This window comes from Mirounga angustirostris, unplaced genomic scaffold (assembly GCF_029215605.1).
Source record: "Mirounga angustirostris isolate CCGP_5_RB_7025 unplaced genomic scaffold, mMirAng1.0.hap1 SCAF_5, whole genome shotgun sequence".
In the NCBI taxonomy this organism is placed as follows: Eukaryota; Metazoa; Chordata; class Mammalia; order Carnivora; family Phocidae; genus Mirounga; species Mirounga angustirostris.
Window position 1 is genome coordinate 36,063,639 of NW_026991713.1, and position 25,901 is coordinate 36,089,539.

The following is a 25,901-nucleotide window of genomic DNA, read 5'->3' on the forward strand; positions in this document are numbered from 1 at the left end:
CCTTCAGTATTTCAGTAGAATGATATATGTGATATTATGCCTTCTCTTTTCATGGAATACATTTTGCAACTTGAATTGAACATCTCCATAATAATCATCCATCAGAGTCATGGAGACATTTTGTCCCCCTCTTCCTCCAATCGAAACATGGCTGTGCAGAGACTGTAATAAAACAAAGCAACCCAAACGCTAGCCAACATACAAAATGAGAAGAGCTTTGCTTTAAAGAAAACCAAATGGAAAAATAATCTCAGGTCTAAACAGCAATAATTATTACAAAAGACCCAAGGAAACACAGAGCACTGCCCTTCCAGATGGACAACCTTGACACCACCGTGGCCTTGGGGAATGGAACTTTACTACCGATCCACAAGTACTTTCACAACTGGAGTTTTATGTAGCCCAATTAACTTTGGCTAGACACAGTAATCTGGCTCAGTGCTTCCATGCAGTAGCCAAAATAAAGGTTTTCTGTATCAAGAATTACTGTCAGAGTCTCCCATATCCTTCCTTCTCTCTTACTAACCCAAACCTGGAAAATAAGCTAACAGCCAAGGAGCTTTTACTACAATTTAAGTCAATATTAATTTTACTGGCTCACAAAAACCGCAAAATATTTGGCTTAAATAAATTGAATAGGACAAAAAGAGAGGAAGACCAAGAAAAATTAAAGTAAGGATGTGCACACAAATAGAGAACACACAGCTTTAGAAACAACTATAAAAATCATCTAAAATACCAAAATAATGGAAATGTTATTCCTTCCTTTCTCTCTTAATGCATGCCCAATTTGATATTCATGGCATTAGCCCTAGGTAACAAAGTTCAAACAAGGAATAAATCACAATTTTAAAGAGAGCTCGTGTTCAGTATTTTAATGGAACATGACATTGGTATGAAAGTTCCATATTTTTTAAAGAGATGTCACCCGGGCTCAACTATATTTAAACATGGAGGGTACCAGTGACCCTAAGGCAGAGCTATTCTCTATGGTATCCTGGAAAATTTGTATTCTAGTTACAGTGTAGGACCTAAAAGTGCCAACAGCTGAAAACAGAAGTCTCAAGTTCACGACCTATGATGTCTAATAATAAAAATGTGTTTAAAGCACTCAAACTAAACTAGTATTTAGAGATGATGTTTAAAAATAAGTTATAAAAAAGGGGTGGTATGAAGTACCGGCTTACTTTTGGAATCTCCAATCAGGTGTGACAAGGGGTTAAAAAAACAAAGACTCTACTTTTAAACTATTTAAAGTTAAAATTACTGATGTTCAATTCAGAAAACCCTGAGGTTATATCCAATTCTGCTATTTAGTAGCTAAGTTATTCTTGGAGATGTTGCTTAAATCTTTGAAGCTGAGTTTCCTCATTTATAAAAAGAGGATAATACTCATTGTAAAGTTTCCCAAAAAAACATGTCAACCACAAGCACTCAAGAAATATACACCCCTTTTATGCCCACTAGGGTCTTGGAGGATTAGACCATGTCCACTGTATAATCATGCCATTCTTGTTCATTTATTCAGTACGTATCATTGGGAGTCGAGTGATGCCTAGAATGGAGTAGTAAGTTTCAATACACATGCTGCCTAAATGAAGGGATTAATGGGGAAACACGGATCAGAGCAGAGAAACAAAAATATTAAGAAGTCATGTACCCAGCCCTTAAATAACTTAAAAACTGAAAGGTACAAGAGAATACAGGGATAGTTATATCAAGATAGGGAAATGCCACATACTGAAGAGATAAAAAAGATAAGTGAAAAGTTAGCTCCTCCTCCATGTCTATGGTCAAAAGATGTAGATTTACAGCTGCCATCGATCTGGGAAGTGCTATTATAGAGATACTGAAACCAGGGCTATGGAAGTACAGAGAAGAAAAAAGTGACTGCTTGAAAGACTCAGGCAAGACTTCACAGAAGTAATAAAATTTGAGTGGGAAGAGAGAGACAGAGGACATTTTCCAGGGGAATAAAAAAGGATTTGATTTATGGAATTTGTCAAAGCATTCTGGGAAACTCAAAATCGATTTGAAGTGTTCTAAATACCATAAATACTACAAACCCTTAAAGAAAAATTTGTACAAAAAACATACTGGCTGTAATGAAACCATCAGCAATCATTTTTTTTTTTCTAATTTCTCTTATAAAATATAATTCTTATATAAAATCTTATACTACAGTCATAAGTCTGATTTAGCTGCATGTCACTTTTACATATTTCAACTGTGGTCAGTTTTGACGAAACAGTGAAAACACCACACCCCATTTCTATTCCTCTTCTCTTGAGACTAATAGCCAATTCCATTTTATAATATATTTAAAGCCTTCAGAAGTCAAAATATGTGGCATTTTCCACCTTGCCAATTCCATGTTAAGTCAATGGCATATTACCAGGCCAACAAACCCAAAATTAGACAAAGGCAATCCATTGGGATAAGAAATTTGCCAAATCTCATAATTCAAAAAGAGACTGCTAAAGACGGTTGTGGGGGTATTGGCATGGTGAGTTTAAGCCTTTCCATAATAAGGCTTGTATTTCATCTAATCAGCTAGTCGGAAACTATAAAAGTTTGGTTGGTGGGGGGAATTAAAATTTGGATTGTAATACACGAGTCTTTCCTTCCTTTCCATATGTTTCAGTAAATTAAACTTCTAAATCTTGTCTCTTTTAAAAAAAAATGCTTTCTAAAAAATAAAGCAGCCTGTAAAATCATATTTTTGTACAGGAAACTTAAAATATTCAGGTTTAAAATGAAGGAAAAAAAAGAACACATGGTTTCTATATCCAAAGCAGTGTCACAGTCTAGGTAGATTCAGAATTAAGTACATTTGAGCTTTCATCTTTTTTTCTTTGCCAAATGACTTTAAAAAAAAAATCAGGCATCTTAAACTTTTATAGATTTTTTTTGAAGGGGGCCATTTATCAATCTAATTAAAAATGTTTCCATTTGAATTCCATAAGAACATCTCAAAGACAGCAGTTGCGGCAAGAGGTAGATATGAATTCTGTTCTTAAGTGCAACTGCGTGAATTATCATCCTGTTAGAATAGGAAATGAAAAAATGTTTATAGGGTAAAACAAATTTATTCCAATAGCAACTTATACCCTGAATTCTGAATAATGTTCTCCTTTCCCTTTCTCTGTTCTTTCTCTATTAGGCCTTCATATTAGTTTCTTTTATAATTTCTGCCTTCATATTTCTTATTTCTTCATTTTTTTGTTTGCATATGGAAAGATTTCCTCAACTTTATTCTCCTAACCTTTATTTATTTATTTATTTATTTATTTATTTATTTATTTAGTAATTCCTACACCCAATGTGGGCTTGAATTCACAACACCAAGATCAAGTCCCATGCTCTACCAACTGAGCCAGCTAGGTGCCCCTATTCTCCCATCCTTTAAGTGAAAATTGTTTGCCATCATCTTTTTAATTTCTAAAAGCTCTTTCTTGGTTATTTTTTTTCATTATTTATGTTTTTATGGCATCCTGCTTTATAAAATGCTATGTTACCAACTCTAAGGATTTATTTTTATTTATTTATTTTTAAATATTTTATTTATTTATTTGGCAGAGAGAGAGCACAAGCAGGGGGAGCGGCAGGCAGAGGGAGAAGCAGGCACCCCAAGGAGCAGGGAGCCCGATGCGGGACTCGATCCCAGGACCCTGGGATCATGACCTGAGCTAAAGGCAGATGCTTAACTGTCTGAGCCATCCAGGTGCCCCTAAGTATTTATTTTTTTTTTAAGATTTTATTTATTTATTTGAGAGAGAGAAAGCATGGAAGAGAGAGCACAAGCATGGGAGAGGGGTAGAGAGAAAGGGAGAAGCAGGCTCCTCATTAAAACAGGGAGCCTGATGTGGGAGTCGATTCCAGGACCCTGGGCTCATGACCTGAGCCGAAGGGAGAGGCTTAACCTACTGAGCCACCCAGGCACTCTACAATTTCTAAGGATTTAAAAAATTTTTTTCTTCTGTTTCCTCTAGCTTCCTTCTCCTAATTATTTGCTTCAGTTCCAATCTTTTATAGTTGAGGCTTTTTAAATATGAGTGATGATCCTTGGTTGTCCGCTGTTATTTAAAAGCTACTTAATAAAAGCTGAATGGAGTTCCTTAGCTATAGGTGTGCTTCCCAGATGGGAAAGATTCACTTTTGTGCATCTGGTTTGGGAGATAGCCATTAATAGGTGATCTCCAAAGGTATAAAGATTTCTTTTCCCTATGGTGATTCAATTTCTCCAGATAAGAATTCAAAAATTTCTTGGGAGGTGGGGTGTGTGTGTGTGTGTGTGGGAGCGCACACGCACACACAGTGCTGGGTGAGCGTAAACTCTGTGGTGCTGGTATTCTGCTTGTGGTGGAGGAGAGGTACTGACCATCTGTGTGCTCCACCGGAAGACACTGAATCAATCTTTTCAGTCCTCCTTGCATTTCACCTTTGATTGTGCAAGCTGTTCCTGAATCATGAACCTCTTTTACTCAACTGCTGCACCACTATAAGCCTTTTCCCTGCCTTGGAGGTGAGCGCCCAGTTGCTGGCATTGCTCACACGGGAGGAGAGACCTGACTGTTCCAGACACAGCTGACAGCTGATTATCCGATTCAATAAAGGCTCCTTAACTCACTCTCTCCCATGCCAACTGCTTTCAAGTCTTGAGTCTCTCTGAGCTTCTTTTTGAGTACATAAGATCTCTTTTCATTGCTATCCCATTCCAAAGCCTCTTCAGATGGTGGACTCTGTTCTGACAAATCAATTTCCACTTTCTGACTTCCAAAAATCAGTTTAAATATCATTTCCCCCACCATTCTGATTGTTCCTGTGAGGCTATTCCTTCTCAATATTTTATTCAATATTATAAATATTTAGCATAATATTTATTATTATTCTTTATTTACCCACATGATCACCATTTCTTTGTTCACCATTCTTTTTGCAACATACTCAGCAACTCCTTCCAGATCTAACTGTGTTCTTTTGAAGGACATCTTCAGTAATTTCTTCAGCAAGAGTTTTTAGTGGCCTGATTTTTATTTAATTTCTTGGTCTAGGAATTTCATCATCATGCAAGTAAAGCAAATTCAAAATTCAAAGCCTGATAAAGGGAGGGCAGTAGCACAAACTCATTCCTTCTCCATTCAAATCCCATGCTGAGATAGGCAAACCTTCATAATGCCTTCTTATATCAGTAAGCAAACTTATTCTAGATTATTTTTTCACTGAAGGTATGAATTTTCCTCCTTAAGTACCTAATCCCTGGCTTTCCATTGGTCCGAAGCTTTCCATTTCCAGCAAGAATGAAAACAAACAAAAAACCCATTCTCTCCTGTTACCACAACTGGTAAACTATCCCAAATCAGCTGCAGATCAGCCAACTGTTTACTGTTCTAGCATTCAGTTACCCCTCATTGCTAGCCCCTAGAAAATTGTCTCACTACGTTTTGAGCTCAGTTACGCATTAAGAGTGTATCTATTGGGCGCCTGGGTGGCTCAGTCGTTGAGCGTCTGCCTTTGGCTCAGGTCATGATCCTGGAGTCCTGGGATCGAGCCCCGCATCAGGCTCCCTGCTCAGTGGGGAACCTGCTTCTCCCTCTCCCCCTCTCCCTGCTTGCATTCCCTCTCTCGCTGTGTCTCTCTCTGTCAAATAAATAAAATCTTAAAAAAAAAAAGAGTATATCTATTTTATTAAGCATATCTAGATATATTTTAAAAGTAGTATATTTTCTGGCTACTGAGTCTGCCTACATAGTTTCATTAATAGCATTTTAGTTGTGTCTTCATATGGATACATAATAATTTCAGGTATTTAGTCCATCTTCTGTAGAAAAAAAAATATTATTACTTTTACATAATTATAAAATACTTTTCTATAAATTCACTTCAGAATCACTTTCCTGACCATCTGCTCTATGCTTTTTAGGAGTCATTTATTTTTATTAATATTGAAGAGAGATTAGGTGATATAACTAAAACAGCACAGATAATAGATTCAGATTAGGATTGAAGGCTAGTTCTGCTACTTATTATTGCTGGATAAACTCAGAAAATTTACTTAAATAAATTTGAACAATCCCCTATAGTGTAAAATAAGACATTAAGTTTACTTTGAAATACACGGAATTACAATTTTTCTAAATCACAGTGGTAGAATACCAGCAATTTCTTATGCTTCAAAGGAACACCACTTCTATGAGAATGTGACCTCCAAGGCTGCTTGTCACATAGTGGGTGGTCGAATGATGGCACCATTTCTCTCACAGAATGATTTCTAATTAGTAGGAATTCCAGGTGACACTAACTGACACACATGCAAAGCCTTACATAATGCTGGTTGTTTGGAAAGAATCCAGCTTCATTCTACAGTGTAGCCCATTTGGGGCTAATGGTGTGGTTTGTAGAACATAATCTTTACACAAATATTGTTATTGTGACAAATTCATTATGTAATCCGTATTTGGGATTCACCATTTCTATTTTTCCATTAAGTTACATCAAGGATCAAGACATACCACATTTTATCTATGGTAAACCCTACAGAAATACATTTTTCTATAGGTTCTATACAGAGTTCTGACAGTGTTACCATCATTACTCCCTAACAGTCCGAGTTAACTGGCTGAGAACCAATACCTTAAACTCTATCCATCTCAGTCTGCATGGAGCAAACCAGCTCCAAAAGGGTGAGGAAGGAAGGTGGTTACTCACTGTTAGAGCTAGCAGTTTCCCATAGGTAAGATGAGCAGGAATGTGGTCAGTCTTGGATCTCAGTGATTCCATATACCAATGCTCTGCTTCAGGGAGTTTGCTTAATCGCATGTATGCTTCACCTGGAAAGAAATACATGATCAACCTGAGGCCACAGCTTTCCAACAGCTACAATGGCGTCACATCATCGTGTTTACATCCCTTGAAATTTCAGAATTCAAAATTCTGGACTGTCACCCATCATCTCATCTGATTCCCAAAAAGTCATCATCACGTCCAATTTGCAAATAGGAAAACTTGTGTTTGGAGAAATTAAGTGAAATGGCTAAATTAAAAAATTCAGTAACTAATAAAGCTTTAATTTTTAACCTAGTAACAGTAAACCCACAAGCATAGGCCCTTTGTCTTCTCTTTTTCCTAAAGATAGGTCTGGGGGCGCCTGGGTGGATCAGTTTGTTGAGCGTCCAACTTTTGATTTCGGCTCAGGTCACGATCTCAGGGTTGTGAGATCGAGCCCCGCACTGGGCTCTGCGCTCAGCTTGGGGGCGGTCTGCTTGAGATGCTCTTCCTCTCTCTCTGCCTCGCCCTCTGCTTGTTCGCTCGCTCTCTCAAATAAATAAATCTTTAAAAAAAGAGATAAGCTTGTTCTTTCTTATGTGCAGCCAGTTGTTCTTTTTTATTCACATTCATTTATTCCTTCAGAAATTCAAGTATTTATAGAATACACACTAAGTAAGAGAGAATTATGAAGACCTAGACAAAGAAGATTAAGGTCCTGCCAAGATTTACATTGTTGAGAAAAGATTAGTCGAAGGAGTGAGAAATATTTTGGATTAAGCATTGGTGTTGGATTTCTTTCAGAAATTATTTGCGTTTTATATTTTTAATAGATAAAATTTATGAGTATCATTTGGAAAATCCAGTGAATATATAACTATTTAGCATGCCCAGGACCATGTACAAAGTTAGTTTGAAGACTTTCAGCGATCAGTTATTATTTTTAAGTTATGCAAATTTTACCTGTCAAAGAGTATTTTGCTAACAGCCAAGCAAGAGAAAAACAAAAAATAAAAAACTGGAAATAAAGCCAAATTATATCAGCTCTCTACTTATTATCATCTCCCCTCCCTTATTTGCTTATAGTATGGAAGAATATTTACCTGATGAGAATATTATATTTTAAGGTGATTTGTGTATTTAAAAGTTAAGCATTATAGTTTTAATAAGCACTGCAAATATAGAAAGTACTCAATTTCTAAGAACAGGTAATAGACTGGTAACCTGAATTATTTGTCCAGCAGACCTTTATAGCTTAAATAATCACAATTACAATAGCTTTTTCCATTTAGAGGCATAATCAGAGGCTTTTTCCTAAAATATATTACCCATATTGGCTATACCTCTTTGCTTCAAAGGAAGAACCAGTTTCCTTTTATTTGAATCATATTCTCTTTGTATTAGCACAGTGCTGTCAATACAAATATGTTTGATGAATTGAACTGATTTGAGTGTCCTGACCTTTTGAGTGCCCTTTGCTCGGCTCGTTAGTAAAAAATACTGGTGACAAATCTGTAATATGCACAAAAATGTACATACCACTCACGCACATCGATGTGTTTCTAGTTCTCAGAACAGTTCTTAAACTATACTGTCATAAAAATGATAGCTGGAAGTTTTTTCTTTTAATCTAAAACTTAAAATGTGTTTGCATTTAAGAAGAATTTGGTGAGATTAAATAGAGTGCTTGGGTTCACTGAAAGAAATACTGAAGCAAAGACCAAAGACTGGAATGGAATACACAAAATGCTTACAGTTGTTGGTGGTAGGATTAGACATGAATTTTTTTTAATTTTCCTATTTCTATAATCTTGTATTTTTATTATAATATCTCCATAAAAATGAAAACATTGTCAGACAGATTTTTTCTTTTTTGCCATGTTGAGCTAACAAATGTTTCCCAAAAATAAGCAAACAGTAATTTTTTTTTTTTTTTTAGGGAAAGCAAACCATTTCTTCATACTACAACAATACTAGATATGATTTATGTAACAGAAAGAATGCAACAATCCCTAAAGTATTGATAAATTTAAAGCAATTAATGACAAATTCTACCCAAATATTGATCTCTACAGTGGACTCTAAAGCCTGTAGAAAACACAGGTTAACATCAGAGTTAGAGTTAAAAGATGGGAGGGATTAGAGATTCTGTCTGGAATCAGCCTGAAATTCCTCTTTGGGTCTTCCAGTGCTCATAGGTCAGCTTATAGAAGCTGTACCATCATTAGCTTTAACATAACTTCTATTTTTCATTTATAAAAAATTCAACTAATTTGTAGAATAGTAAACAGGTTTTCTGCACAAAAAAAGATTGTGAGAGAACCCAAATTTCACATTGTTTTTGAGATTGAAATCTGTATATTTAAGTTGTTGTCTGAAGATCATTTCAGAAAGTGTTCTGATTTTTCCAAGTCATAAATCTATTATTAAAAGCTATTTTGAGATGAAATATTAACTTGCTAATTAGCATCTAGCCCATTTTCTTCAGTAATAATTCACAAGTAACTTATTAATTTGAAGAACTTGTGAGATAGGGAAATATGAAAGGGCTATAGGAAATATAATGTAATATTGCATCGTGGCAAGTGTATGAAAATGTAAATGACCATTACCACTCAGGAAAACTTCAGGTAACCATTCATTGTATCTCAATGATAACAATGACAATCACTCACTGAATATTTATTATGAATTAGGGTAGCAAGCCATAGGGGGCACATTCCTAATTTATAAGCACCTACCCCTCTCATTCTCTATCTTTGGGCATGTAGAATGTTCTCTCACTCAGCCCCACGAGGAGCCTTCACACATTACTCTCATTCAACCACTACCAACTACCTGTTCAAATTTGGTTTGCAAGATGAAATAATTTTCAATCTCTATATTAGTTGCTTTATACATGAATCTCATTTTTTACTAAAGAATGTCTTTCTCTGGATTTTACAGATGAGAACATTGAGAAGCAGGATGGCTGAATAAAACACACAGAGTCATAAAGGTGGAAAGTGGAATTCCATAAAGCTGGAATTCAAACCCAGGACAACCTGACCTCAAAGCACAAAGCTTTAACCTGCTAGTAGGGAACAATCACAAAGTTTTCAACTCTCTAGCTCAGGGGAAAAGCATACTCTTTCTCACTCCTGGAAAATTGTTTTCTAGCTTGTGATACATTGGCCATCGAGATCATTTCACTTTGCCTTGGGCTTATCTACGGAATTAAAAGAATAAGGAAGAACAGTAATAATCTATAGTTGACCTTTAAACATGCTTCTGCTGCATATGGTACTCAACTCTTAAGAGGAGAATATGTATCCTAGGAGATACACCTGAGTGCTATGGTTAATCTTAACACAGAAACAGCCTATAAAAGTAGTAATAAAATCAAGATGCAAACCCTAAAATGCAAGAAAAAGGTAATGGATGAATTTAAATGTTTTAAAAGTGACTCAATAAAGATGAGGGGAACAAACAATATACGGGCAACAACTGGATACACCCCTGCCACTGACAAGGTAGAAGTTTCATACTTCTCACTTCTCATTTGTACTAGGGATTAGAGGACCCATTTTACGGATGAGGAGGAAGGCTCGGGAATGATAAGTGACTTGCACAAGGACAGTTAATAATCCTATTCTAAAAGTTTTGAATGGCTCTAAAGCCCACACTTTTCCCCATGGCATCGAGCTGCCTGCCATACAAAGCTTATTATTTATCAAATACCTACTAATGTCTTAAACATATTTATACTTTCATATTATCCCTACACTATAATTAACATCAGTCTCATTTCACAAATGAAGAGACTGTGGCTCACTGAGATGAGGCAACTTGTTCAAGGTTCAAAGCTAAGCAAATGACAGATTCAGGATTCAGATCAGAGCTCTCTCTCTGGCTCCTTCTACCATACCATTCTGTCCAAATACTATAAAAAAATAATTAGGAGACAAAATAACTGCAAAAAGTGCCATCAGTGGATTCAGTTTTAGGAGAGAAGGATATATATGTAATCCTTCAAGCTTGATTAAAATATTAAAATCATAAAAAGTCCATGAAGGAAATGGCCACAGGAAAAGAAAATGTTACATTCAATAAGGAAGGAAATGAAAATACTTGATCAGGAAGAGAGCGGAGGGAGGAGCGTTATGTCATCTTCTCTGGTACTATAATTCTTCTTAACTTACAATAATAATAATAAAAAAAAATGTTTATAGCACCCAGGAGGAAAGAAGCAATGATGACAATTTTTCCTTCTCATCCTGAAAAAAAAAATGACATAATAGAGGCACTTTCATAAGAATGAGAAGATGTGCTGTGATGATGTAGTGATCAGGTTCATCGCCCCGATTTATTTCCGATTCACTCGCAGACAAAAGGGATTTGGATGTCTCCAGGCTGGCTTCAAGCAGATATAAACCAGTTTCAGATGTAGAACAAATAATGTCACTCTTCCTCCCTGAAAAGCCCTGGGTCTAAGTAACGCAGGCAAAGGCTAACTCCTTAAAGGAAAGAATGCTGGATTATTGATGATGTAATAGTCCAGATCTCACTGATTCTCATGTTTCAAGTTACTGGACAGCTCTGGCTTGCAGATAACGAATAGAGTACGTAATGGAACATACTACCCATCCTTGCTAGAGTTACCTTTTGTTTCTCCTGTCCCTGCTCGATAGTGTATTTCTGTGTTAAGATTCAGTTTAGATTCCGTATTTTTTTTTTTCTGGCCATTTTATTGAGATATAATTAACATACAACCCTAAAAACCCAATTTTAATTCTCACTTTTTACTTCACCTTGTAAGTTTAAGGTGTAGAGCACAATGGCTTGATTACGTATGCCGTGAAATGATTACTACAATGAGTTCAGTTAACATTCATCATCTGACATACATTTTTTTAAAAAAGAAAAACATTTTCTTTTCCTGTGATAAGAACTTTACGACCTGCTTGCTTAGCAACTTTCAAAGGTGCCATACGGCTGCATTAATGGTAGTCATCATCAGGTCATACATCACGTCTCTGTACTTACGTATCTTTTACTAGAAGTCTGTTCCTTTCAACTACCTATATCCAATCTCACATCTCCCAATTCCCTTTTAAGAAAACTAAAACAAACGAACAAAAACCCCCAACTTTTGTGACCACCTTTACCAAAAGTGATCACCCCTTACTCAACATTTATAATATTGAGGAATTGTTAAATGTCTCTCTTTTTTATACTCTTCAATGCTCTCTTTCATACCAATTTAGGGTAACCAACATGGATAATGCATACAATGGTAAGCATAAAGATTAACGAGATACTATTCATTTCTACCCTCATGGTACTTACAGGCAAGTGACAATGAAACATATTTATTGATTAGGTTTCCAAAGTTTGATGTTTCGGTGCACATCAAACAACACAGAAAATTTCTAGTACTTATACTTCATTTAATCTGTGTTTAAAAAGGTAATTTCAGGGGTGCCTGGGTGGCTCCGTCAGTTAAGCAACTGCCTTCGGCTCAGGTCATGATCCAGGGGTCCTGGGATGGACCCCCTGCTCAGCCGACCAAAATACTGTACCAATTTCACTTCCACAGTATTATATAAGGAGAACAAATTTTCCAAGTGCTCAGCAAAATGACATTGTAATATTCTTATAAATGTCCATTTGAAAAAGAAAAAAAAGCCATCATTTCAATTTTCCTACTTTAATTCTTAATGAAAATTCATATATTTTTACAAATTTTTTCACAAATTCTTACCCATGAATTTTTTATTTGCAGGTCATTGTTTGATGGGTTTGGTGGCTTTTTTTTTTTTATAGTTTTAAGCCATTTTTCAACTAAGATATATACCTTTCCCTTTTGATATGCAAAAGATGGTTTAAATGGTTTTTCATGTCAGACTACTTTAACTTTTATTTATGCAAATTAGGTTGACTTTTCCTTTGTAGTTTTGTCACTGCCATTTATGCATAAAAAATTCTTCTTTATCAGAGGGACATATATTCTAATTATATAGTTTTATTATTGATAAGTTAGCTACTTATTCCATATGAAATACATTTGCCGTATAATGTGAGACACGGGTCTAATTTTATTTTTTCTAAACATCATTTAATCAATTGTCCCCAATCAACTTTTATAAGAACTCCTTTTCCTCACCAACATTTAATTTCACATTTATTACCTACAAAAAAAAAATTGTAAACTCTGATCTGTGTGTAGTGTTTACAACACTGCTCTAACTACTGTAGGTTTTTCTAATATTTTAATATTGAGTACAGCATGTCTCTCCCATTATTTTTCTCTAACCCTTCTTGGCTCTATTTTCCTGTTAAGTCTACCAAATAAACTTTAGAATCATTTTGTCAAATTTTTAATAAAATTCTTTCTGAAATGTTTATTGCTATTGAATTATAACTCATGAATCAATTTAAAAGGGAAATTTTTTAGAAAATTGAGTTTCCCAATCCCAGATTAGTACTCAGTTATTCATGTATTCAAGCCCCCTTCCCTTTTTTTATATACCTATCTTACCAATTGTAATATTCCTGATCTCAAACTAGGGAGATGTGTAGAGCCAGACACAAAACCATTTATCTCTTTATCTGTCCTCCAACCTAAGTTCAGAAGCCTCTAGCTCCAAAGAGTCTTGATAAATATCTGATAAATAATTGATCATATTATGTACCAACTTAAGATTTAGATGTATTTTTACCAAGTATGTCACTGAAGAGAAATTTCCAAGTAATTCCTTTTTCTAGAATCTGTGGTCTGACAGAACCATATGACATCAGGAGCCTATTACATCAAGAGTTTAACTTGCTGTGATTTTAATTCTCACTTTTTACTTCACTGTGTTGGCATTAACATAGAAACCTTAGGGAGTCTGGCCATTTTTTTATTTATATATGTTATAAACTTGCTATAACTATAGGCTGTCAAATTTTGTGAATCTCTTACATTTCCATCCTAACCCTTTTCTCCGCCTGATCTTATCTTTGTAAAATAACACAGTCCCGTTGCCTTAGATACATTAGTTCTGATGGGAAATGCTCAGTAGCTACTGTACAGAGCAGGAAAAGATAAAGAAATTAAAGTAGTTACAGAAATTACAGGCTGTTTTGTATCTGACATCAGATTTCAACAATTATCACTTCTTCCACTGGGGTGGAAGGATTAGAAGTAAAATGAAATATGAGTCTTAAATTAAGGAGGGTTATGAAAAGGTCCAACATGTTAACGCTTCACCAAGTCCTCCTGCATCAAACTTAAGAAGAAACCTGGAAGCCAGAAAGGGTAGTTATAAGCAAAAAGAAGAAATGGAAGGGAAAAAACTGAATACGCATCTCATTAAGTAAAAAAACTAATCATCAAGGAGGAGTTCAAACTTCCGTGAAAGTTAAAAAGGTTCCTAATTTCCAGCGTAAGGTTAGATACAGGAAACATCTGATATGCCATCAAAATTTAACTTGCAAAACAGCCGGGAACCTGTATCAATATTTCTCCACATGCAACTGGGGATTGTGGAGTTGTTCAGGCTAATCAATTCCCTTTATGTTTTCAAGGAAATAAATCACTAAAAATAATTAATCAACAAAAATTGGGGCCAATCCTTTTAAATGCTCAGAATTTTCCAAAATGCAGAAAATGAGACTGTGTGTGTTTTCATGTGCTGGTTGGTGGAGGTGATGATCCTCTCCTCAAAAATACAACACTGTCCTCAAGAGAACTACAATGGAGTGAATAAAATGGCTTAATACAACTGAAACAATTAGGGATCACTAGAAATATAGGAAGTACAAAACTGGGTTTTAAAAACCAAAGTTTACATTGGAAAAAAGAAAAAAGAACGAATAAATGTACTAGCCTGTAAAGAATTAATGAAAATAATGGTATTCAAAGAAATAAGACTTGAGGGGCGCCTGGGTGGCTCAGTTGGTTAAGCGACTGCCTTCGGCTCAGGTCATGATCCCAGGGTCCTGGGATCGAGCCCCGCATCGGGCTCCCTGCTCGGCCGGAAGCCTGCTTCTCCCTCTCCCACTCCCCCTGCTTGTGTTCCCTCTCTCGTTGTCTCTCTCTGTCAATTAAATAAATAAATAAAATCTTAAAAAAAAAAAAAAAAGAAAGAAGACTTGAATATTTGCAGGAAGATGTCAGAAGAGTATAATAAAAGCATTTTCAGTTTTATATATAACTTCTTGGGAATATATTTCATATGTATTTCTGGATCAAGCAATATGTCTCTATAATACATAATGAATAATTTAATCTATACTATCCTTTTTATATGAATATTACTCGCTAAGATATATCAGGTATTTAAAAATTCACCCTATTTGTAATGATTACTTGAAAGTAACAGTTCCAAAACTCCATGCCCATAAGTAACATGTTGGCAAAAAAGACTTGTATTCTGGAAGAAAACTTTGCATGCTCTTTTTTAATTCTTTATTCAATTTGAGTATAACAATAGCTTCTATCAGTCTAGATAAAATTAAAACTAAATAATAGCTCATTTGGGAAGTTAAATGATTGATTTTTATGTAGAAAAGTCTTTCCTTACCTATTAGGAAAAACAGATACAAATACATACACAGCAAAGTACATACAATTAGTAATGTACTTAATTTTATTTATTTTTTAAGTGTATTTATTTTTAAAATTTTAATCTGTACACCCAACGTAGGGCTCAAACTCACAACCCTGAGACTACTAGTCATATGCTCTTCCGACTAAGGCAGCCAGGCACCCCAAGTAATATGTTTAATTTTAAACTTTATTTGTATTACTTGATTATTCTAAATACATGCAACTTATAGTTTCCTTGACATTGATTTTCCAAACTGTGTCCTTTATAACAAGATTTTCTTCTTACTCAGGATTATATCCATTTCATCTAAATGTTATCAAAATTGGCATCTTTTAAGAATGCCAGATTTTGAAATCTAGTTAATTTCCCAGGTACAATATAACAACACCTCAATTTTTTTTTTAAGATTTTATTTATTTATTTGACAGAGACATAGAGAAAGAGCAAAGATAGGCAGAGCGGCAGGCAGAGGGAGAGGGAGAAGCAGGCCCCCCTCTGAGCAAGGAGCCTGATGCAGGGCTCAATCCCAGGACCCTGGGATCGTGGCCTGAGCCAAAGGCAGCCGCTTAAATGACTTAGCCACCCACGTGCCCCAACATCACCTCAGTTTTTTAAAGAATAATCCAATCCATATTTACTGCTGAGTAGAAGATTCACTTCATGGACATTGCCCAATAAAAGAGTAAAATGTATACTTTTTTTCTCATTTCTACTGAGCATCAGAAAACATTTTTTTTCAAGCAGAAATAGTGAAACTCTGGAAATCAGAGAATAAGGATATAATTAGGTATTAATTTGAGTGTATTCATTTCCTTATAACTCAATTTAAAAATAAAGTTTTGAAACTTCAATCTTTTCTTTTACCACTAAACTGGCAAAAGTATGAATTAATGTAACAGGTGGGCTCATGTGGTTTTAATAGCAATGAAATATAATCAACTGTCTCATATCATATTTCCAGGAAAGCAAATGACATCTAGACCAAGCATGATTCTTAGCAACCCTACTATTGGCATGAAAGTGTTCAAACTCCCCATAGGGACCATATATCTTCTGGTCCTGCATCTAATTGAAACTTTAAACAAAATATATTACCTATTTAATGCAGCTGAACTAGATGCTGGCCTCTGTAGTGTATAGACTAATGCCTTGCAAATTAATGTCTGTAACCATAGCACATAATGTAGAATCTGTACCAAGAATGAATGGTAAAAAGAAGAAAATTAAACCACTGTAGTTTTATAATGTAAAATGAACTTTGAGGAGAAAATTTTATAGATTTTGAACATAAATTTTATGTATTTATTCTTTTTGATACACAGTCAAAAGTTCATGATTTCCTTATCTTGTTGGCTCCACATCTTACAAAGTGAACTTCTAAAATCTCTCAAATTTACATTTCACTTTCTTGGACTGGTGGACTACACACCTAACACTGATCTCCTGGTCTTGTCCTTTCTGATAATTAAAAAAATCAAAGTGCAATAAATAGATTTATCTTAAAAACTAGAAGTCTGTAATCTTTTTGGAAGTACATAGATCAATGGCTAATCCGATTATATGGTCATACTCTTATTTGTAGGGCTGACTCACTAATTTTCAAGAGTGCCAGTAGAAGCAATCATAGGAAAATCACCAGAACTCAAAACAGGGGAAGCAGATGGTATAAAAAGCTTAACCCTACCAGAGTGTTAATGCTTCCACACTTGAAGGATGTGAAGTTCAAATCTGACACCGTTGAAAACCATCTCATTCACCGTCAGCATGCTAAATGCCTTGAGCAATCCACTTAAGAACAGCCAGTCACAGAAGAAACATTAAGCATATGAACCATCATGTCAAAAATTTATTCTGAATATCTTGATTCTAAATGAATTCTAAAACAAGGTGAAGTACACACACACACACACACGTGTTAGAATAATCCAGCAAAAATAATTAATTAAAAAAAAAAAAAACTTAGCCATACAGAAGGCTGAGAGAAAAACAGAAATCATTTACAGCCATTCTACCAACTGAATTCAGCATAGATTGTACATTATTTCAAGTAGACTTAGGGTAAGTTTTCAAGAAAGAATTTTTGCATTTTGTTTTCAGGAGGTATATCTGACATTTTGTGTGTTAGTTCTTACCTAAGAGTAAGGAATCTAAAGATCACTAGTAGCCATTTATGACACTTGACTCTTTTATTCCACAAGTCTCTTTCTTAAAAATACAATTCTAAAATTTGGACCAGATTTTTAATCCAAAAATTACTCTAACAAATTCATTGTGTTTCTATTCACTGTTTTTTTTTTCTCCATTCTCTCTACTGGCTCAATAAATTTAGGGAAATCTCTCATAATTAAAGAGCCGGGGTTTTTAAAACAAAACTGAAAATTAAATAGAAAAATTCCTCCCTTATTAGAGAATATGAGGAGAAAACATCTTTTCAACTTCAAACCTATGCAAGTAAAAGATTTGTTAGTTGCAGGCTGATGGAGAAAAATATATTTTTTATCACTGAGCAGGGATTTTATAAGTATAGGGATGTGTATTTAAAAAAACTAGAAGTTTCGGGGCGCCTGGGTGGCTCAGTTGGCTAAGCGACTGCCTTCGGCTCAGGTCATGATCCTGGAGTCCCGGGATCGAGTCCCGCATCGGGCTCCCTGCTCGGCGGGGAGCCTGCTTCTCCCTCTGACCCTCTCCTCTCTCATGCTGTTTCTCTCTCGCTTGCTCTCCAATAAATAAATAAATAAAATCTTTAAAAAAATAAAAAAATAAAAAAAAAAAAATAAAAAAACTAGAAGTTTTCAGGAATAAGAGAATGAAAATGGTAAGATCAACATAAAGGCCAGTAAGGCCAAAAACAGCAATGGATCATTATCATGCCATTCCCTTGGAAGAAAAATACAATCTTTCTCTAACATAAAAAGCATGTTACTCACTGTAAACACATGTTTTTTTAAAGAACAGGAAATTATAAAATATGTATGCAAATTGTGAAAACTAGTGTCACATTAGAAATAAAAAAAGAGGTTTTTCCTGTTTGGTTGGTTTGGTCCAGACCACATAGGACAGCCTACAGTTATAGACAAAATATTCTCGAGGTTAGAGTGATATCATTTTCCATCTTATTTATAGGCATTTACATATTAAGGAAAGGTACTGAAGAGCTCCAGACCAACTATGAAATCACCTAGAAAGTTCCATGAGAACAGGAACCATATGGGCTATTTCCATTTCATACCACTACCACCTCTGTAACCTCCAACTAGCACTTGTGACTTAAAACACATTTTTTTTTTTTTTTGTACACAGAGGTTATTCTAAACATAGTGATTATACAATGCAATGACAAGGCAGTAACTCTAGATTCTCTCTTACTCCAGGCAACACATTATGCCCTTTTGTTCTCAAGATATATTACCAAGATGAAATGGCTTAAATTGCTTATATAATTATCTCAACAATTACTTTGCATTGAGAAAGCCAAGTAATTTTATTTTAAATAGTAAATAGGCTTAAAATGACCTTTGGGATTGGAAGGGCTCAAACTGATAAAAGTAATTGAAAGTCACAGCCTAATTTAGTTTTCCATAATCTCAGGAATATTCAAAAGCAATGTTTTTGTATATATAATAAGGGAAATAAACAATTATAGAGAAATAAAAGGGAAAAATTGAAGGTGGTTAAAAATTATCCTACATTAAAAAAAATTTTCAATATCCTGCATATTTCATTTTTGTAGTTTTTCTGATTTTTAGTAAAAATGAAGAGGTTTTTTAATATATATTTGAACAAGGAATAAGACATATACATCTATATCTACATCTACAGATATTTTGCTGATTTTTAAATAGGTAAATAAAAGCTATATTGACATAGTAAATAACATACCAATTTCAGTAACACACAAGGGCTAAATAAAAAAAGCATTTGAATCTAAATCAGGAGATTACCCTTCTAGGGTGCTGGCCTGGCTCAGTCGGTACAGCAGGCAACTCTTAATCTCAGGGTTGTGAGTGTGAGCTCCACGGAGGATACAGAGATCATTTAAAAATTTAAAAAATCTTAGCAGCGCCTGGGTGGCTCAGTTGGTTAAGCACCTGCCTTTGGCTCAGGTCAGGATCCCAGGGTCCTGAGTTCGAGCCCCACATCAGGCTCCCTGCTCAGCGGGGAGCCTGCTTCTCCCTCTCGTCCCCACTCGTGCTCTCTCTAGCTATCTCTGTCTCTCTCCCTCTCAAATAAATAAATAAAATCTTTAAAAAGAAAAAAATTTAAAATCTTAAAAAAAAAAAAGGAAACTACTCTTTGGGTTTCAACACAAACTATAATCCTAAAAAGATCAGCTCAACTCTTTAATTACTACTTTAATTTCTACTTTGTAAAGTAAAAGAGATTATATTAGGAGGAATTTTTAAGATAAGAATCTTCCACCTCTAACATTCTACGATCTTAAAAGACAACTATACGGGGCGCCTGGGTGGCTCAGTCGGTTGGGCGGCTGCCTTCAGCTCAGGTCATGATCCCAGGGTCCTGGGATGGAGCCCCGCATCAGGCTCCCCACTCAGCGGGAAGCCTGCTTCTCCCTTTCCCTCTGCCTGCCACTCTGCCTACTTGTACTCTCTAACTCTCTGTTAAAATACAACTATAATTTGAGGAGAGGACAAACCGAGATTCAATCAAGGCCTACAATAGATGTCAGAATAAAGAAAAATTTTGACTAAGTCTAGAGGAAAAAATATGTCTTGACAGGAAAAGGAGGAGAAACTCTAACCTAAATATGACAATTTTAATTTAGAGGGTGTACTCTATTACTGGAATTAAGTTAATTGGGCATTAGCTGAGTATGCTGTTTCACTTTTGGTTAGCATAGTTAATGCTAAAAGAAGGATTTTGATTGTGGTTGCTGAGAGACAAAGGAAAATGGACTTCAAGAGAAAAGACAGAAATTGTAGACAGGACAGAACTAAACACAATCCCGTTGAATGTCCGTGACCGCAAGGCCACCATAATGACAAAATCTTATCTACAAAGAAACCATACTTACTTTGGTAAATACAGAAAGAACTGACAGAATACAACCAAAAATACAAAAATACAAACCCCCAACAAACTTTTGGGGTTTACAGGTCTCAGAAAGGACAGTGACTACAATGGAAGGTAATATTATGAAACACCCACCAGGTTGGGCATTTGGTCAAATATGCTGTACTTTCACTATCTAAATCAATCCTCAAACTGATGCTACTATTATGGCCATCTTATAGATGGGGAAACTGAGGCTTCAGTTAAGTATTTTGCTCAAAGTCACTTAGCTTAAGTGTCAAAGCCATAGTGTGAACCTCTCTGACTTCACACTATAGTGAATCCCCATTTAACCCAAGCTACTGTCTCAAGAGGAAACTGAGGCCCTCAGAAATAAAGTCTTAACTGGCTAGGAGCAATTTTAACCATTATTCGTGATGTTGTCTCTTAATATCTCATGTATTCAAATACTTTGCTAATTACAAAAGCCACCTAGGTGAAAGTTTATTTATTTATAAAAGAATACTTAGTATCTGCTTTATGGTCCTATGAAATCAAAGAGAATAATGAAAATATATTTTCAATAGTTTTTTTTTAAGTTTACTTAGGAATTGGAACAAAAAAAATAAGTCTTAGGATAAAATATAGAAAACATTGAGTTGGGAAGCAAATTAATCAAACTTGCTATTTTCTGTTAATACAGAAATGGGAAAATATGGTCATTTGGTGCTCAGGATAAGTCGACCACTGGCATGTAGCATACAGAACAGAAGTTTCTTGTAAAACGTTCAAAGGACGGGAAAATGCAAAGGACCAGAAAGTTTCATTTTGTTTTTTTAAAAAAGCAACTGCAATGAATTGAGTTATTACACTAAAAAGAACATTCAAATATAGTTGTATTTTTTCACACATACTCCTTTATTTCTCCTAACCTCCAAATACACTAGAAAATAGGATGCGGGGGCGCCTGGGTGGCTCAGTCGTTAAATGTCTGCCTTTGGCTCAGGTCATGATCCCAGGGCCCTGGGATCGAGTCCCACATCGGGCTCCCTGCTCAGCAGGAAGCCTGCTTCTCCCTTTCCACTCCCCCTGCTTGTGTTCCCTCTCTCGCTGTGTGTCTCTCTGTCAAATAAATAAATAAAATCTTCGGAAAAAAAAAAGAAAGAAAAGAAAACAGGGTGGAAGAAGGATAATGTTTTTATGTATAAACACAAGTGCTGGGTGGGGGGTGGGGGGTTCTTGAAAGTGTCACTGAATGAGCCCTGAGAAAAATGAATACTTACAGGCTAAATCTAGCCAGACATTATAATCCATCACTGATCCCTAAAGGGCACTAATAATATGTAAATGTGTGAATTAGAAGACACATTCAAGGCTGCTGATAAACTTGATAGGATAATCAGCACAGGCTGACAGACTAATGAAACTGATGAACTGATAGGGCAGCTTATCCCCTGGGCCATTTTTCCTCTTGTCAAATGGAGGCTAATCAAAATGTATTAGGAGTTAAAGCAAATACTCGGAGGATTTCACCCATTTGATTAGGAGGTGAACTCACTCTGAGAAAATTATAGTTTCGCGAACAATTGAAACTACGAAAACTGCTCAGCTGATAGACCCTCACCTAAAATTAAACAGAAGGCAGCTACCATAATTATGGAAGAAACCTGGAATTTTAAATTATATGGGGATTCTCCCCTCACAAATTGTTAGAGTGCTTTTCAGAGTCTGGGCAAAATGACCTCTTTCGATAATGAAAAATAAGACAAAGGACTAAGCAATAACCCCAGGGACACACTTATCTTTCGCTGCCGGTGTATGCTCAGCATCTGTGTAACCATATGAGAGACAGATCCCAAGGTACCGGCTGAATTTTCAATCAAATTTATTTGCATAAAATAATTGAATGAATTTTCTGAAATCATTAACTATAGTGAGTACCACACTTCCTATTAACAATAAAGATGTTGGGCGCCTGGGTGGCTCAGTTGGTTAAGCGACTGCCTTCGGCTCAGGTCGTGATCCTGGAGTCCCGGGATCGAGTCCCACATCGGACTCCCTGCTCAGCAGGGTGTCTGCTTCTCCCTCTGACCCTCTTCCCTCTCGTGCTCTCTGTCTCTCATTCTCTCTCTCTCTCAAATAAATAAATAAAATCTTAAAAAAAAAACCCAAAAAACAATAAAGATGCCACATGCAGTCTGTTGCCAAGGAGCTGAGTCCTCTCCTCATTTAAAGGACATCTTATTTGATAATTCAGGAAAATTGAGAAGGCCTTCCCATGCATTCGCCTTAAAAATGAAATCATAAATGAAAACCATTGTGCCTTAGAGAAAGCTGGAGAAAACAATCCTTCTAATAATCATTTTGACATGAATAACTATACTGCATTAATACAGAAAAGTTAATTCAACTGACAAATCTAGACACTAGACACAAAGCTTTATGGACACGTATATGGGTGGATAGATTGATGGTAAAATGCTGGAGAGTGAAAGCTACTGCTTTAATTCTTAAGAGCGTGATGGCAAAAAGTACACTTAATGAAGCTAGATTTTTACCTTTTAGTAATTTTACCAAAGAGAAAAGAAACCGCAACTAAAAATACCCTAGGGGCCCTCTTTTACATGAGTATTAAATCACTCCACTGCTGCATAGGCTAACCCGAGGTGGGATTCCCTGACACATGAAATGAAAATATTGACCTCTGCCAAATTATGTTTGTTTGTTTGTTTTTTTTTCTATTTACTGACCTGTGCCTCATTCTATCTCTAAACTATTTCTAATTTTTTTTTTTCCTCATTTAGGAAAAAGAGGAAGTGAGTGTGTTTGCTAGCCATATATTTTCTAGTTTGGAATGGTCTGGGATTTTTTGGGTGTGCTCAAGCCAAACAGCTACTATCAAATTTCTCAAATCATAGCATATAGAAGTATCAAATAATCCTAAAGATTATATACTCTCATTTATTTCATATGCAGAAAAATAGTAAACAACTTAACGAACTTTCATGAGAAAGGAAAATCTGAGTTTGCAATTTGTGCTTTGGAGAACAATATTTGATTTGAAAACAAAGGCAACTTTTTCTCCCTCTCCTTTATCTGGCAATAGCAAAGCTAGTCAATCAGCAGGGCATCTTAAACTGTAGGGATTCTTTTCCAAGAGTCATACCATATAATAAATAGGTACTGAATAGGGAGTTTTCAGTGGTGTCTACTATCAAATAGATATGGTAACAATTTACTGTAAGGCAGTCACAGATCAATCATAGATGATAGGTAGGTTATTCTATTAGAAATTCTAGTTCCTGACCTCTTGCCTCTAGAAAAATCCATGTCCTAACTTACATACTTTGACTAATAAGACAACTGAACTAATTATTCAATGTAGAAAAGGAATGATGTACTGTTCTTACTCTAAAATAATACTTGGAAAAACCTATTGTGATCCAAAACCTTATCAATGAAAACCACACAAGTTGGTTCAGTGATTCTCATCTTTTTTTTTTTTTTGAATTTTTTATTATGTTACGTTAATCACCATACATTACATCATTAGTTTTTGATGTAGTGTTCCATGATTCGTTGTTTGCGTATAACACTGCTCCATTCAGTACGTGCCCTCTTTAATACCCATCACCAGGCTAACCCATCCCCCCACCCCCTCCCCTCTAGAACCCTCAGTTTGTTTCTCAGAGTCCATAGTCTCTCATGGTTCATCTCCCCCTCTGATTCCGCCCCCCTTCATTTTTCCCTTCCTGCTATCTTCTTCTTTTTTTTTTTTTTTTTTTAACATATAATGTATTATTTGTTTCAGAGGTACAGGTCTGTGATTCAACAGTCTTACACAGTTATAAGCACAAAAATCATGACTCTCTATATCACACCATGTATATTTGGGGGAATCTTCTGATTAAGAAAATAATATGATCAAATATTATCATGAATTTGATAAACCATTAAGCTATAAATCTTTATTCACCATTTTCAATCTCTAGAGTCTAGCTAATATTCAAAACCCAAAAGGGTTTGAGAGTACCTTGCAACAACTCTGGGATCTGGCCAATTTGTTAAAATTTATTTTATGTTAATGCATTTATTTGCTCTTGTTATAATAAGTGTGCTTTGTCGGGGTGTCTGGGTGGCTCAGTCAGTAGAACATGCTACTCTTGATCTCTGGGTCATGAGTTTGAGCCCCACACCGGGGGTAGAGTTTACTTAAAAAAAAAAAAAAAAAAGAATAAGTGTGTTTTGTGAAAATTTGAATGTATATCACCTTAACTGTGAATAAGTTGTATGTGTGTGTGTGTATGAGGATTAATGATATGATTTATTAGAATTCTATTTAACAGAAGCACAGATTTTAATTTCTTTTAATTTCTGAAATGTGAGTTAAAATACTACATTTTACTCACCCATCATGTTGTACAAGCTCTGTGGAGCAAACTGCCTTGGCATTTTCTGAATTGCCTCCTTGTATACACTAAGGGCGTCCTATTTCAGGAAACAAAGAAGAGACAAAGTACACGGATATTCACTACAAATAAAATAGTAACATCCTTCCAAAATCAAAACCTTCCCTTGCTATTTCTAAATGGTTCGTTAGAGAAAAATAATTGAGCTGGCTTTTGATATCATTCTACCTCAATTTCATAAATGAAAATATTCAACCCAGTAAGTGAAGAAGGCCATATAAAAATTTAGTTTAACAAGCACTCAAATGTTCCCAAGGCTCTTTTTTTTTTTTTTTTTTTTTTAAAGATTTATTTATTTGACACAGAGAGAGAGACAGCTAGAGAGGAAACACAAGCAGGGGGAGTGGAAGAGGGAGAAGCAGGCTCCTGGCTGAGCAGGGAGCCCGATGCGGGGCTCGATCCCAGGACCCTGGGATCATGACCTGAGCCGAAGGCAGACACTTAACGACTGAGCCACCCAGGCGCCCCAAGGCTCATTTATTTTTAAGATAAATTTTCCAGTTCACATAGATGATTCAGTTAAAAAAAAAAAAAAAACTACTAAAATTCACATGTGGAAGTTACCCATAATCATCTAAAATCTATAGTTACTTCAAGCCAGGCAACCAAGTAGGATCTAAACAAAATAGCAACTAACAAATCTTCTGGCTACTGAGATCCACTGAGATTATGAAATGCAATTTATTTTTAAAAATTATATCTTTATCTTTATATTGCAGTCTTTTTTTTTTTTTTAAAGATTTTATTTATTTATTTGAGAGAGAGAGAGTGAGAGAGCACAAGAGGGGGGAGCGGGAGAGGGAGAAGCAGACTTCCCGCCGAACAGGGAGCCTGATGCGGGACTCCATCCTGGGACTCCAGGATCATGACCTGAGCCGAAGGCAGTTGCTTAACCAACTGAGCCACCCAGACGCCCTATATTGCAGTCTTAATACATGGAGTAAGAGTATGGGTTTGAGAGGAGGGAGAGGGAAGGAGGAGCAACATTAAATGTGAGAGAAGAAACTGATGCAGGCATGCTTCTTGTGAGAGAAAGGGTACACACCCCTCCCAGCTTCCTGTACAAGATACCATCTCCTTT

The 25,901-nt window shown here is 35.7% G+C and overlaps 1 protein-coding gene across 2 annotated transcripts in view; it reads right to left on the reverse strand.

Annotated features, from left to right (window-relative positions):
- Positions 1-25,901, reverse strand: part of TMTC2 (transmembrane O-mannosyltransferase targeting cadherins 2) — a 395,147-nt gene that overhangs the window by 120,008 nt on the left and 249,238 nt on the right. For both annotated transcript variants that reach the window (XM_045872892.3, XM_064590832.1), the window contains exons 7-8: positions 24,761-24,839; positions 6,709-6,830 (exon numbers count right to left, since the gene is read on the reverse strand). In XM_045872892.3, the coding sequence (XP_045728848.1) occupies positions 6,709-6,830; positions 24,761-24,839 (201 nt within the window). The remainder of the gene's footprint in view (positions 1-6,708; positions 6,831-24,760; positions 24,840-25,901) is intronic.